This window comes from Andrena cerasifolii, chromosome 1 (assembly GCF_050908995.1).
Source record: "Andrena cerasifolii isolate SP2316 chromosome 1, iyAndCera1_principal, whole genome shotgun sequence".
Classification (NCBI taxonomy): Eukaryota; Metazoa; Arthropoda; class Insecta; order Hymenoptera; family Andrenidae; genus Andrena; species Andrena cerasifolii.
This window is the reverse complement of record NC_135118.1, coordinates 7,880,002-7,892,771: the sequence shown is the minus strand read 5'-3', so window position 1 is coordinate 7,892,771 and position 12,770 is coordinate 7,880,002. Positions and strand designations below refer to the sequence as shown.

The 12,770-nt window shown below is 41.5% G+C and overlaps 1 protein-coding gene and 1 long non-coding RNA gene across 6 annotated transcripts in view; one reads left to right on the top strand and one right to left on the bottom strand.

The window, feature by feature from the left end:
- The first annotated feature begins 4,024 nt into the window (after positions 1–4,024).
- The window catches only part of LOC143376821 (uncharacterized), an 80,133-nt gene continuing 71,387 nt past the window's right edge, over positions 4,025–12,770 (top strand). Inside the window, exon 1 of the long non-coding RNA XR_013087170.1 lies at positions 4,025–4,116. This is a non-coding gene — a long non-coding RNA (uncharacterized LOC143376821). The remainder of the gene's footprint in view (positions 4,117–12,770) is intronic.
- Positions 5,399–12,770, bottom strand: part of Ddr (discoidin domain-containing receptor 2) — a 225,705-nt gene continuing 218,333 nt past the window's right edge. For all 5 annotated transcript variants that reach the window (XM_076826826.1, XM_076826815.1, XM_076826854.1 and 2 more), the window contains one exon: positions 5,399–12,020. In XM_076826826.1, the coding sequence (XP_076682941.1) occupies positions 11,859–12,020 (162 nt within the window). In that variant the 3' untranslated portion in view covers positions 5,399–11,858. The remainder of the gene's footprint in view (positions 12,021–12,770) is intronic.

Genomic DNA, 12,770 nt, shown 5'->3' with positions numbered 1-12,770 from the left:
CAGTCTAGCAATTAAATTCCAGGAGTGAATCCATCATACGCGCGTGAACACTCAGAACTTCATTGAGAAGTATGGGGATTTTTTAGGGTTACCATTCAGAGTGTCACGATTTTATACTTCCTTCTGCAAATATGTGCGCCAGAAGGGTGCCTCCTATTTATCTAAAATTCAAGTCGCCATTGCGATAAATAAACTTGACAGAAATTTTTCATGCGAGAGAAAGCTTATTCCTCACCGCGCGTTAATAGAACCGTTTTTAACAAATGAAAGAGTCCAAAGTCATATCTCCGTAAAATTCCCTCATTTCTCAGCAATATCTTTGTTGCAGACTTTCAACGAGGTCTATGCTGAAGGATCTGAAGATTTGAAGCGTTCAGGAGGCTAAAGGAAGCTTGCAGAGGCAGCCAGCGTGAAAATAAATGTAACGAGAGTGTCATCTGACATTAAATGCAAATCAATTAGAAAAGCCAGCAAGTAGTATGTTAGTACGCTTCTCGCGGCAAAAGCTGGTGCACTGATTATCGATTTTGTCTGGTAAAGATGGGGGCCGACGATCTGCCTCTGCAGCGATGGTTTTACTCGCGGGGCACCTGAGCGACAAATAATGTTCAATCACAAAAGGACGAGATTTCTGACGTATAATGGGCTCAATCTCTGTCGCGATTTGAAGGGGGCAACGCGAAATTCAATATTTGCGGTAGTTGGACGGCGCTGTAATAAAAATATCCTTTTCAAATTGACACCGCGGCTGGCACCTGAGATTCGACAATAATTTCGGTTTACCTTCTGTATTTTTAGACCTCTCGCTTCTCCTAGAAATTGAGATGCAAAAATTAATCGGAGCAGTCTGAAATTTCCTTCGCCCGGCTCGGAAATAATTTAGAAACTTCAGCGTGCTGTGTAAGCTGGCCATTCAATGTATTTCTGTAAGACTATAAATATACAGCTGTATTGCATGCACCATATTTCTTTCCTTCTTAATATTTATTTCACTCCCTACTCTTATCCAGAAACCTGCCCTACAAATTATTCTAATCAGAGTAATAAGCATGCGTACGATTTTGCATAACGTTTTAACGTCCTTTGCTTTAGGAAATAATGATTGGCTCGCGAGCAAGGTATTTCGCAGGAAAACAATATTATTTGTATCCCCGATTTGCGTAGCCGGATAAAAATGTTTTCCACGCGTTACAAGCTGAATTAACGCGACATTCCACGCGAACGGGAAACTTAACGAAAAAATCTCGGACATAGGTTCGCTCGCGTGTTCGTTTCACGTTACCCATACTTTTATTATAATTGTGGGCACATACGTACCTTATTGTCCTACTAGACAACAGATATTCTGTAGTACAATAGTTATACCGTAACCGAAAAAAAATTCCTTAATTCATATTGGTTATACCGTAACCAAAAAAAATTCCCGCGAGATATATTGGTTATACCGCAACCAAAAAAAAATCCTGCAAGATATATTAGTTATACTGTAACCAAAAAAAAATTCCCGCAAAACATATTGGTTATACCGTAACCAAAAAAAAATTCCCGCAAGATATATTGGTTATACCGTAACCAAAAAAAAATCCCGCAATAGACATTGGTTATATCGTAACCAAAAAAAAAATTGTGGTCACCGATAATGGTTATTCGTAACCGAAAAAAAATTCTGGTCATCGATAATGATTATTCGTAACCGAAAAAAAATTCTGGTCATAGATAATGGTTATTCGTAACCGAAAACAATTTCCGTCGTCAATAACAGTTACTAGTGACCGAAAACAATTATTTCCGTCGTAAATAACAGTTATTAGTGACCAAAAAATATTTTCGTCGAGAATAATGGTTATGCATAACCAAAATACAGAGAGATATTAATTCTTAAGCCACAACTTTTAAAATTTAGATTATAACAGTTCTGGTCTCTGGAATTCAGTAAACCATGCCAAACATTTCTAACTACGGCGAACTATCTTGTTCCATATGACTCCAGTAGCAGGAGAATAATATTTGGAATTAATCAAAATTAATTAGCCTCACCAGTCGAGTTCTATGTAATTTGGCAATGATTCTATTGCATTAACAACGAATTCAATTACAGGCAATTAATACCGGCACGTAGCTAATCGATAATTGTATAAATTATTACCAGTTCTCTACTGGCTGAAATAGAAATGTAATGAATAATTTTCTTACAACACTTGCAATTTTCGTAATCATCTTCGAGCGCGTTGCCTTTTAATCGCGGTTCAATATTTGATTCAAGTGTTCTATTATGTAGAATCTTCCAAGAATAGATGCAGTTACAGACAGGTAAGATTCCGTTCATCCTCAAGATTTTTTCGGGATCTCGTTCCACACTCAGATTTATTACTTCAAAGCGATGTGAAAAAAAAAATGGAACGTCGTATTTCACCTCGAAACGAATGCCTACCCTTGAATGCTAATTTCTCTCGATAGAAGGATTAGGTAGGATACCGTGAAACGTGTCCCGAAGGATTAACGTGTTATACCCGAATCCAACCCTCGGCACATTCAACCCTCTGACTTTCTTCCCGCCGAGTTCGTGGACGCGTTGACACAGACTTTGCGCGAAATGTAAATCGTTCGTTGAAGATGGTCCTTTCCGAACAGACAACCCCTTTATCTTCGTATTTTTATTCTACCGTGTTCAAACGATGATAAATTGTAGAAGCACCTCGTTAATGAACGAGAATACTCGAAAATAAAGGTGACCAGCTACTGGTGTAGGTAACCTCGCGGAAAATTCGAGTGGCAGCAGGGTCAAGAGAGTGTTTCACATCGGATTAGCGTCGCAGTCGTGACCCCACCCCTGTATCTCACCCTTCGGCTTCCCTTGCAGCAGGGTCATGAAGGGCACGCAATACACAACCCTCTTCCTCCGTCTTTCCTCTCTTTCCCTTTTAGCGTAGCACACTCCACGCTCCCTTACCTCTCTCTGCCCTTAGCTTTATCCGATGCTCGGTCACATCGTACATATCCATCGAGATAGCGCGTCGATAATGACCGTTCGAAGGAGCAGCTACGGTGTTCGTGTCGCACACGCATCGAGAGACACGTCCACGGTGGCTAAGTAACGCGAAACCACGCGGGAACTGTCGTGGCTGGGAATCGATCGTTATTTTCATTCCCATTAAGCGTTTTGTGGAACACTACCTGCTGTCGCTTTGGACACAGCTAACGGTTTAGATTTCTGTTTAGCCCAGTCCCACAGTTATATGAGAAAACAAATCGAAAATCAATTTTCCATTAAGATACAGTTATTTACATGTAATTGATATGTTAATCATATTTATACACAAAAAATTAATTTTTAACATAAAACAGTTTTGAACATAATAAAAGTAAAACAAATAAAGTATATATTTTTAAAATACATTTAAACACAAATTAATAACAAACATATGAGACAAATTATAAAAAATAAAATTATTTTTTTAAATAATTCGTATTGATAATAAATTTTAAATTATTCGTTCGTATTAAATATCCTCATCGCTATCAGTTGAATCTGAAGGAATTCAAAGCTCAATGTCTTTTAAAAATAAATATTCGAGCACAGATTTGTCTAGTTTTTTCGTTTAATAAAACGAATTCATAAGAATGTGTATTATTTCTTAAGTGGGAGCACTCAGGAGCGGATAAAATTTATACCAAATTAAAGGGCATAAAAGGAACTAAGTGTAGTAAAAAAAATGAAAGAACCGATACGTTTCGTTTTTTTAATTCTCTCCAGAATTTCGAAAATGCGACACAAAAGTAATAATTTGAGTCACTGGCACGTATCCATATATTTAAATGAAAGACTTTTAATTAATAAAACGAATAAAGGGTATATGTTGGTTAATTAAAAAGAAAAGAAAAGAAAACTTATAAATACAATAAAAATGCAGTGGGTAAATATTTCCTACGTGTAGTCTGTAGCAGCTTGCGTTTCGTTATTCGACTTTGAATGCAATTGCTAACATTAAAGCCGTTATTTATGTTACTAAGCTATGATGCTCTTATATCGCTGGACTGTTTACTATTAATTCCATGAAATGAAATACAAAATTTAAAAACTCAAATTTTTGCTTTTTGAACACGTGCCGCGACACTGTGAGTCGGGGAGGTCTATTTTCAATGTAGCATTTATTATTATAGATGGAAGAAAGTCAATAATTGTTGCTCAGAGCCACAGAAAGGATAGTCCCCACTAACGCGTCTGTTGCATTTGCTGAGCGCGTCGCTGTGTGCGAAGATTGACCAGTTGTTGAAATGTTATTAATCTGTATGTAATAAAACACTAATAATATACCTACTGTCAGCTTAGCTGCAGCATAGACGCAGCTTGAAATATAAAATGTCAGTTGACATTGGAAGCTAAATTTTCATAAACATTTGGTAGTTCTAACATGTAGATTGTTTTTACCAATTGCAGTTGTCGCTACAGTGGCTGATTCCTTAAACTTTCTATACTCCATCGGCACAGAGAACAATTTTTCACGGATACGGTTTACGGAAATTCGTTTTTCAGCCGGCGTTACCGATTAGCTCGATGAAGGTATGGCGCGTTTGATTGAAAAACGAGGACAGCTGCAAATGAAATTTTTTTGCGACTATTACTGCGAAATTCCTCGCAAAAAGCTTTAGTTTTATAAACTCGTGTATCAGCTATTTGATTCGCCTGTAAGCGGATTCTGGATTACTTGATTCCTATTTGCGCCGTATCCGGGTTTTGTTTTAAATCAATCCCTCTTTCGAGAGAAATCGGTATTTTATTTCGACCCTTAATTGACCCGATGGCGATTGAACGTTGACGCCTGACAATTGTTTCGCATAGGAATCCGGAGCATATAACGAATAAAACTCATGGGATTATATTTGATTAAAATCTGACGGGGAACAAAAAACTATCCGCTATCGACAGGAATTTAGAATTTTGTCACTTGTTACAACTTGTCAGCTAAACGTGATAACAGTCATCCAAGGTAGCTGTGCTATGTTCAGCCGAAAATGACCGATCTTTTAACTTAATAAATAACCACAGACCCACAACTACGTGGTCTAAATTAAATAACAAGCATCTGAAATCCAGAAAACGAAGTACCATACAATTTAATACTGACTTACCTCCCATCCGCACAACTGCGACGTTCCCTCCGTAGGATTCTCCCAGAAGACTCGGCTCGCTGGAACATTCCCCGTCTAAACCTCCGAAATGGCACACAGTCCGAGTAAAAGCAAACCAAACGAAAGAAGCACGAGCGCTCAAATGATATAGAATTAGTCAGAGAAGACAGTAGTCGCGTGCCACGTTGTCTTCTTGTTGCCAGGGCGCACGTGAATGGTCGCCGCGCGCCCCCAGCAGGTTTAGGGTCAGAAGGGAGGACAACAGGTATAAAAGTCGAAGCGCTGAGTATTTATTGAAAACGAATCGCTATGTACAAACGTATTAAATACACGTGTGCCTCTGTGTGACATTTATACAGGGATAGGTCGAAGGTGTTCCGAGTGCCAACCACGCACCATAGTCAATACGCTCGCCGATAACAATAGATAACCGGCCCCGTACCTGCGGCCGTGCGCGGCCAGCTTATTTGCAACCCATTTCGCCGTGTTTATATTTGCACGCGGAGATTGGCAGTTGCGTCGTGTCATACGCGGGACCACGAATCCGCGACGTGTATTTGCCTAAACGATGCTCGGCCGCGTTCCTCCGCCTTCGCCAGCGAATTCTCACGAACAGCGACAAGCAGAGAAGGAGGCTATGTTCCTCATCTTTCGAAGAAGGGTCTAGGTACATCTAGAGCTTTGAGAACGAACGCCCTTCAAGGTGGATCCTGTATCATTCGAAGTTTCGAGGCGGCACTGTTGGGGAAGTGTGCGGAAGTTAGGAAAATCTGAACTGAACAACCAGCTACCCGTTTTCCTTGCCACGGAACCATCCTAATGGGGAGGCGTTGTATTTAGTTATTTCAGCTTCCTTCGATCTCCGTTGATTAGATTTCTTTGATTAAATGCCACGCGCAGGTTGATAATTCCGCGGGTCTAGTGTTTATTGGCTCCTTTGATGCGAAATTCACAGCGCGGGGAATTTCTTAATCAGCGTGGGATAGATTCCACGGAAAAGGGTCTTCAGTGGCAGACGCTTGATACATGGTTTATTGCTGTTGGTGAAAATTCGTCAGGCAACTCACGGATGTAGATATCGATTCGGATGTTTCGCTTCTGCGGTCCGCTCTCGGGCTGCAAAAAGCGAAAGCTCGGTCGGCGGCGCGCGCGTGCACGGCCGCTGGGAAAAGGGTGGAGAAAAACCGCGATCGTGTTTCATAACGAAGGCAGCGGATATTAAATTCCATCGGCAAACGGCGGAATTCCCTCGTGTACGCGACACTTCCGTGTTCACGACTTTTGTTTGCGACCGACGGTCCGACGAAACCCGAACATTCCCGTTGCGTAAATACACGCGGAAAAGGAAGCTTCGTTTACCAAAGGAACGACGGGGATCGGTTTTTCAGGTGGTGAAAGCAAAAAACCATATGCTCGATACCGGGGGAACCCCTCGAATTCTTCCGGAAAAGAAACGGGGAAACGAGGTCCCTTTGAGAACCCAGCACTACGAATCCTGGGTATTGCAACCTGCAGCCTCCTGCTTCGCGTCGAGCCTAGGACTGCCATCTTTTTGCGTCACAAAAACTGGATATTCGTTGGAATATCGAAGGTGCCAACGCTGGAGGAATGCACGCGGAACCGTTAACATATTTTAAAGCTCAAAGTCACCCTGTGAAAAGCAAACAGTGATGGCTCTAAGCGGAGAACAGAAATGAACGGCCAAGAACTAAATTTTCCGTTGAAAGTCAGAAAGGTGGCAATCCTAATTGAGCGAGAAGATGAATTAATTTCGAAAGGAAATAGCTCTGTTACAGAAATCGAAGAATGTTATTAACCCTTTAGCGCTGTCTGCACCAGATTAAGATTTAGAATAGTTTTATTCATTGAAGAAAGTTGAAAACCACTGAAAATATTAAAAAGAAAGAAGAATTTTTTTTACGTAAAAATATAAAGATTTTAACGATTTTTAACAATAAAAAGAAAACGGGATATTTCTCCTTCAACGAGATCCAGGTGCCGGTGCAAAAGGGTTAAAAATCTTCGTAGATCTTATTGTGCCTCATGTGTTTCAGTTAAAATGAAATTCAAGATAAAAGTGATGAAGCGGAACTCCGTTTGTTAGGCTCAGAGGGGTCGAACGGTATCGTGAAACGTTAAACCCTGTTTTATAACCGACCTCGTCGTCTTTGAAAACCAAAAGGCGCCCTAATAACAATTAATTAACCATTTCTTTTCGGTGAATGAATGAATTACACCACGTACTTATACTCGCGGTTTCCGTTATTACAAACTGTACAAAGTGTTTCTCACGACTCGTAAGAATTATCGCAACGATGGAATCGTTTAGTCCAATGAATTCTCTTCGCCGCTTGATGTTCAACGATTTATGATATATATATATATATATATATATTTTTATATATATTTATTTCTCTCCCTGTTTTCTTCTCTCTCTCTCTCTCTCTCTCTCTCTCTCTCTCTCTGTCTCTTCACTCTCTCGCTCACTTTCAGGCATTCGGCTCACACTGTAGGGATTCTTCCTACAAAGAGAAACATTTTGCGAGAAAAACGAAATATGCCCGGCGTGTTGGATTTCGCGATATTTACTACATAATAAAATTCCTCGTATATTATATCCTTCAAATCCCAGTATGGGGATATGTAGCTCGTATCGATATCCTCGTATTTTTCACGTTCCCCTTGAATAGGATTAAATTATTCCCGTCGAACGAATGATATGTCAATGATACGATATTCGACTCTTAAATATTCACATTCGTTTCTCCTAATTAATTAACAACATCAATGTCGATAATTAACTATGCCAAAGGAGCTCGCTTATCCCTATCACATTGATCGAACGTGAATTTGATAGTAGGCGTCATAAATTCGTCCGAATTTGCAAGCGAGCAAATTAATTGGCGGAACGGATAACATTTCAACGAATTTACCGAAGGTAACGATCCTATTTATAATTCCAATGAGAATGCGCGAAATGCTATTTGCTCTTTCTTATTAGAACGCGATACCGTCGATGATAGCGCAAAACCGCGTATGAGCAGTTTGTAAATACCGCGTATCTGCAAAAGTATTTTAAATTCAGATTTCGCGCCCGCGGTTGCCAAACGTTGTTCGCTTTTCTTTAAAAGTCACGCCATGTGAAATAGCCAGTAGGAAGCCGCCTTTTTACCAACGGAACCAGCAGGTTCAAGGATACCGTGAATCTGTCTCTCTTAGCAAGTCGGCGACAAAACCGCGCATTTACAGAGGAATCAGGTGAAGTGGCGGCACGTTTCGTGCGTGAAACTGACTTTACACAGAAATTAAGCATTTCTATGATGAATTGATGTTAGTATTTATTACAAGTTTACCCCCTTAAAATGGCTGAAATACTAAGTTTTCTCTTCCTCCTGTAAAATCGGTAAAATGCAGATCCGCGGTATTTACAAACTGCTCATACGCGGTTTTGCACTATCATCGACGACATGTCGCGCCAGAGAACGCACTTCATTTCATTTCCACTTGTAGGAAGGACTGTGTGCATACTTCCACTCCGTTCGATCGCGCAGAAGACGTCCGTAAAGTCGGCCAAAATTGCCACCAGTAATATTTCATTAAGCTCATCAATATGGATATGTATGTACACCGATCCAACGCGACTCGCCGAGTTCTGCACGATCGACCGTGATTTCTCTTCCTCTCTCTCTCTCTCTCTCTCTCTCTCTCTCTCTCTCTCTCGCCCCTTATTGTTTTCCTTATTGTTTCCCGTGATAGTATAACGCTCGTCACGAATTAACGCGAATAATCCATCGTCACTCTGTTCGAGAGACGGGATCCAAATGAAATTCTCTCACTCGACATCGTAGATTCCCTAATAGAGTGGCAGTATTCCTTACCGTTATCGATCTTAGTTTAATGTTATATTAAGTTACCAACGTCGCGTCATAGACAATATCGTAGACTTTTCATATTCAAAATTGAAACCTCACAATTAATTTCGGCAACGACGAACGTAGTCCCGCAAAAGGGCGAGCTATTATACGATATCTGCCGGTATGTTCAATTAAAGCCGGCACTCGATTACTCGTTAAATCGAATTACCCCCGATTCTTTATACGAAACGATGGGCAAATTATCGACGAGTCGATTGCCCTCTCGCCGGACTACTTCCAGTCGCGCGCACGTTTATCACTCACGCTTCCTACGGCGATTTATATTTCACAGATCATGGGGGTGACTGTCTGGTTGAGTAACGCTATAAATTCCAGAACAACGCATTGTTTTACCGTCGCCCTCTAGACGACACGATCCACTCTAACAATTATAAGTTTCTCATTGTTCCACGCTGACCACGGTCCACACCCGATGAATATTCATCCGCCACGTACACGTATCTACGTCTGCTATCTATTTCCTCCGAAACGCGAGAAAATGTTGCGGAACTCAAACGGTAGCTGGCTCTTGCAGATTTTAATGATATGTATTCGACACGGTAAATATGCCATCTCGATCACAATGAAGCGAGTCAACCACAGTCGCATCGGAAAGTAAGTTGACACTCTTTTAAATCGCATAACTTTTTTAAAATTCGTCCAAACAACTTGAGTTTTTTTTAGAAGCTAGAGGAATTAATTTTCTAGGTGACGTGTTTCGTCGTTTTAAAAAAAAAATACTCAAGTCGTTTGGACCAATTTTAAAGAAGGTATGCGATTTTAAAGAGTGCCAACTTACTGTCCGATGCGACTGTATATTAATTTCCCTTCAATTTTAATTATTTGCCACGAGAAAGGGATAATTTCTGTACTGTCGTTCAATTCGGGATCAAGTAATGGACAAGCTCCTCCAGCGACGTGACCGAACGCACAGCCACGTTGATCCCAATGAAAACGAGAATCGATGTTCGATTATCCGCGAAAGCAATCTTCGGGGCAGCCGTCGATCTTCCGGGGGCAAAAATTCGTCCGAGGTAGAAGCAAACGAGAACATCCAGCGGGTAAATGGACCGTGTCTATTCCTTCCTATAAACTTAACTTCAGGTCACACGAGCTTCTCCTGCTACGTCCCATCCCCTTTCCCCCGGGCCCAGGTCGAATCACGTTGCATCCGACTGGCGGTTTTGTCGGATTCGATTCTCGGTACGGCGACCAAGTTCCGCGAATCGATAGGCGTAACGAGTGCAAAACGGCCGCCCGACCGCCGAGAGGAATTCGAAGCCTTAAAACGACGTCGCTAATATATAATTCATGTCTATCGGTTAATCCTTTAACATTCTTTACACGCTATTATGTATATACGAATTTTATACTGCAACCTCTAGTGGTATTGTCAAACATTTATGCACTTCGGCTAAAGCGCATCCTTAAGCTTATTAGTAGTTTTAGGGAACTTAACGCAAGCCCGCGGCTCCAGGAATTCCTTCCTCCCCACTTTCCCATTCTTCTCTTTTTCCTTGCTCGATAAACCTGCCCCGTCACAGGATACGGCCCCAGCGGACGCCTCGCCATCGAACTTAATCGACAACCCTAAGTTCTGACGCGCCCCAGAACTTCTCCGATACAAAGCCCGCTTGTACCCGCTGAATTTCCTCTTCGTCAGCGGCGGTTAATTAAAATTTTACAAAAAGGAGGATCGCGCGTGGCAATTTCGGCCCTGTCCTTTGAACGTAACGAATAGTTTTGACTAGCTGCCAAGGCTTTTGTAGCTGCTTGCATCGCTTCTGAATCGCGTTAAACTCAAACCGTTATTATACGAGTGTCCGATCTCTGCAGGTATTGAAAGACCAGGCAGCAATCACAGTTACTGATTTAGGGAATCGAGTTGTTCTCATCTATATCAATTTTACACCGTTATTCGTATTACATCTCTGCCCTCAACTTCGTAGCACCCAAAATCATTGGAAACAAGTGTTCACCGCGGAGGAGGGCTGCTGAAGAACATTCGTCACCCCTAGAAAAACCTGTCGCCCGCGATTTTCGAGGTCCAGGCCACGTGTATTTCGAACGTGATACAAGTGCCGCGGTGGTGGGCACTGCGAACGTGTTTGCCGACAGTATCAATTTCAGAACCGCGTAGGTACGTGCGAGTCATCGAACGAGCTCATTGTCTATTTGGCCCGCGCTAGGAACGTTCCATTTCGTATCGAATCGCCGTGCAAATCCGTTTCCACCCCCGATTATTGCCGCGACCCTTGCTGCCACTCGCCGATAGAAAGGTGCTTAACAGACTAATTATAGCCGCTACCTCTTCCCCGGGAAACAATCGAACCGCGACTGTTTTCGAAGCAAACATTCGAAGGAACTCGGGCTCTCGAACTTCTTAAATCCAATTGGCCTCGATTCTAGCGGCCAAGTGGCCGTGAAACTTCTCTTATTCGATCGATATTGAATTAGTTTACCGAGAATCATCGCGAGAGAGTAGCAGGTCGTAGTAGCGAACCAACGATCGAGAATTCAGTGTCAAGTCCTCTCGGAGCCGATCTCAGATATGTCGTCTAATTGCCAACGAAAAACGGGGAACGAATTGGTCGGCCTCCCAGCGGGAGTCAGCTCGACAGTCACGGGATAACCACCGATTTACCTTTCATCCGCGACGATTCACGGATCGCCGCCCGGAACGATCGGTCACCGTATGTACTAACTTGGTCTGACTTGGTGCAGCTTGGTCGTCAAGGGGCTGTGCCACCAATTCCCGTTTAGCTCGCCTATCATAGAAAGCCGGATCAGGTTCCAGCCTTCTAGTTCTCTGTATCAGGTGTCGTTCGAGTCCCCGTGCTTGTAGCCGAGATTCTTTCGTTGGAGAAATAGATGGATCTCGCGGAAACACGGCCGGTCCACGTCGTTCCTCTGCCAGCACTCGCGCATCAGGTCGTAGATGTCCTTGGGACAGTTCTTCGGCAATGGAAGAATGATCTGCGAACGATAACAGCGTCGTCCGCCGCGAGTTATTCTCTGAGCGGATGGGTAACTTCCGCGGACTTTAATGTATTATACGAAAATTGTATCAATGCAAGTTAAATATTGCACTGAACTACTGGAATTGGCAGGGTTTCGTTGCGAGGATGAATTGAGGCATTGAGAGTAGTGTTGCTTCTCGAGAATTTTTCGAGAAATTTTATAATTGCTTATTTGTTATTTCTTGAGAAATACTATAATTTTTAGGGAAAATATTATAAATCTTATTCATTTTCGTAAATGAATGTATTACGTATTAATCGCGAACGTATAAACACATCTACCACAATTTATAATGCATTTTATTAATAACAGTAGATCCTATATGAATTCCCATAGAAAATCACAGTACAGAAGATTCGATATTATTAACTGCTGAAGGTGCTCTTAAATTCTTATTTAAAATTTTAGAAAAATTGTATGCTGAATTAAGTACCTATTGAGTTTCTTGTGGCTATTAAAGAAGAAATATAGAAAAGAGGAGATAAGACTATTGTATCTCGTATAAAATTTTTGCATGATCCAGAATTTCTTCCAAAAGGATCAAAAGACACATTTTTCATTTAACAGCCAAGATAGATATATATAAAACGTGAAAATATAACAGTAACAGATTTTGCCACAAAAAAGAAATAGATTCGCTGATGCTGCATTAGACGCATTGAACTATTTAAAAATAAATTTTAAAACCAAAGTTTCGCTTTATAC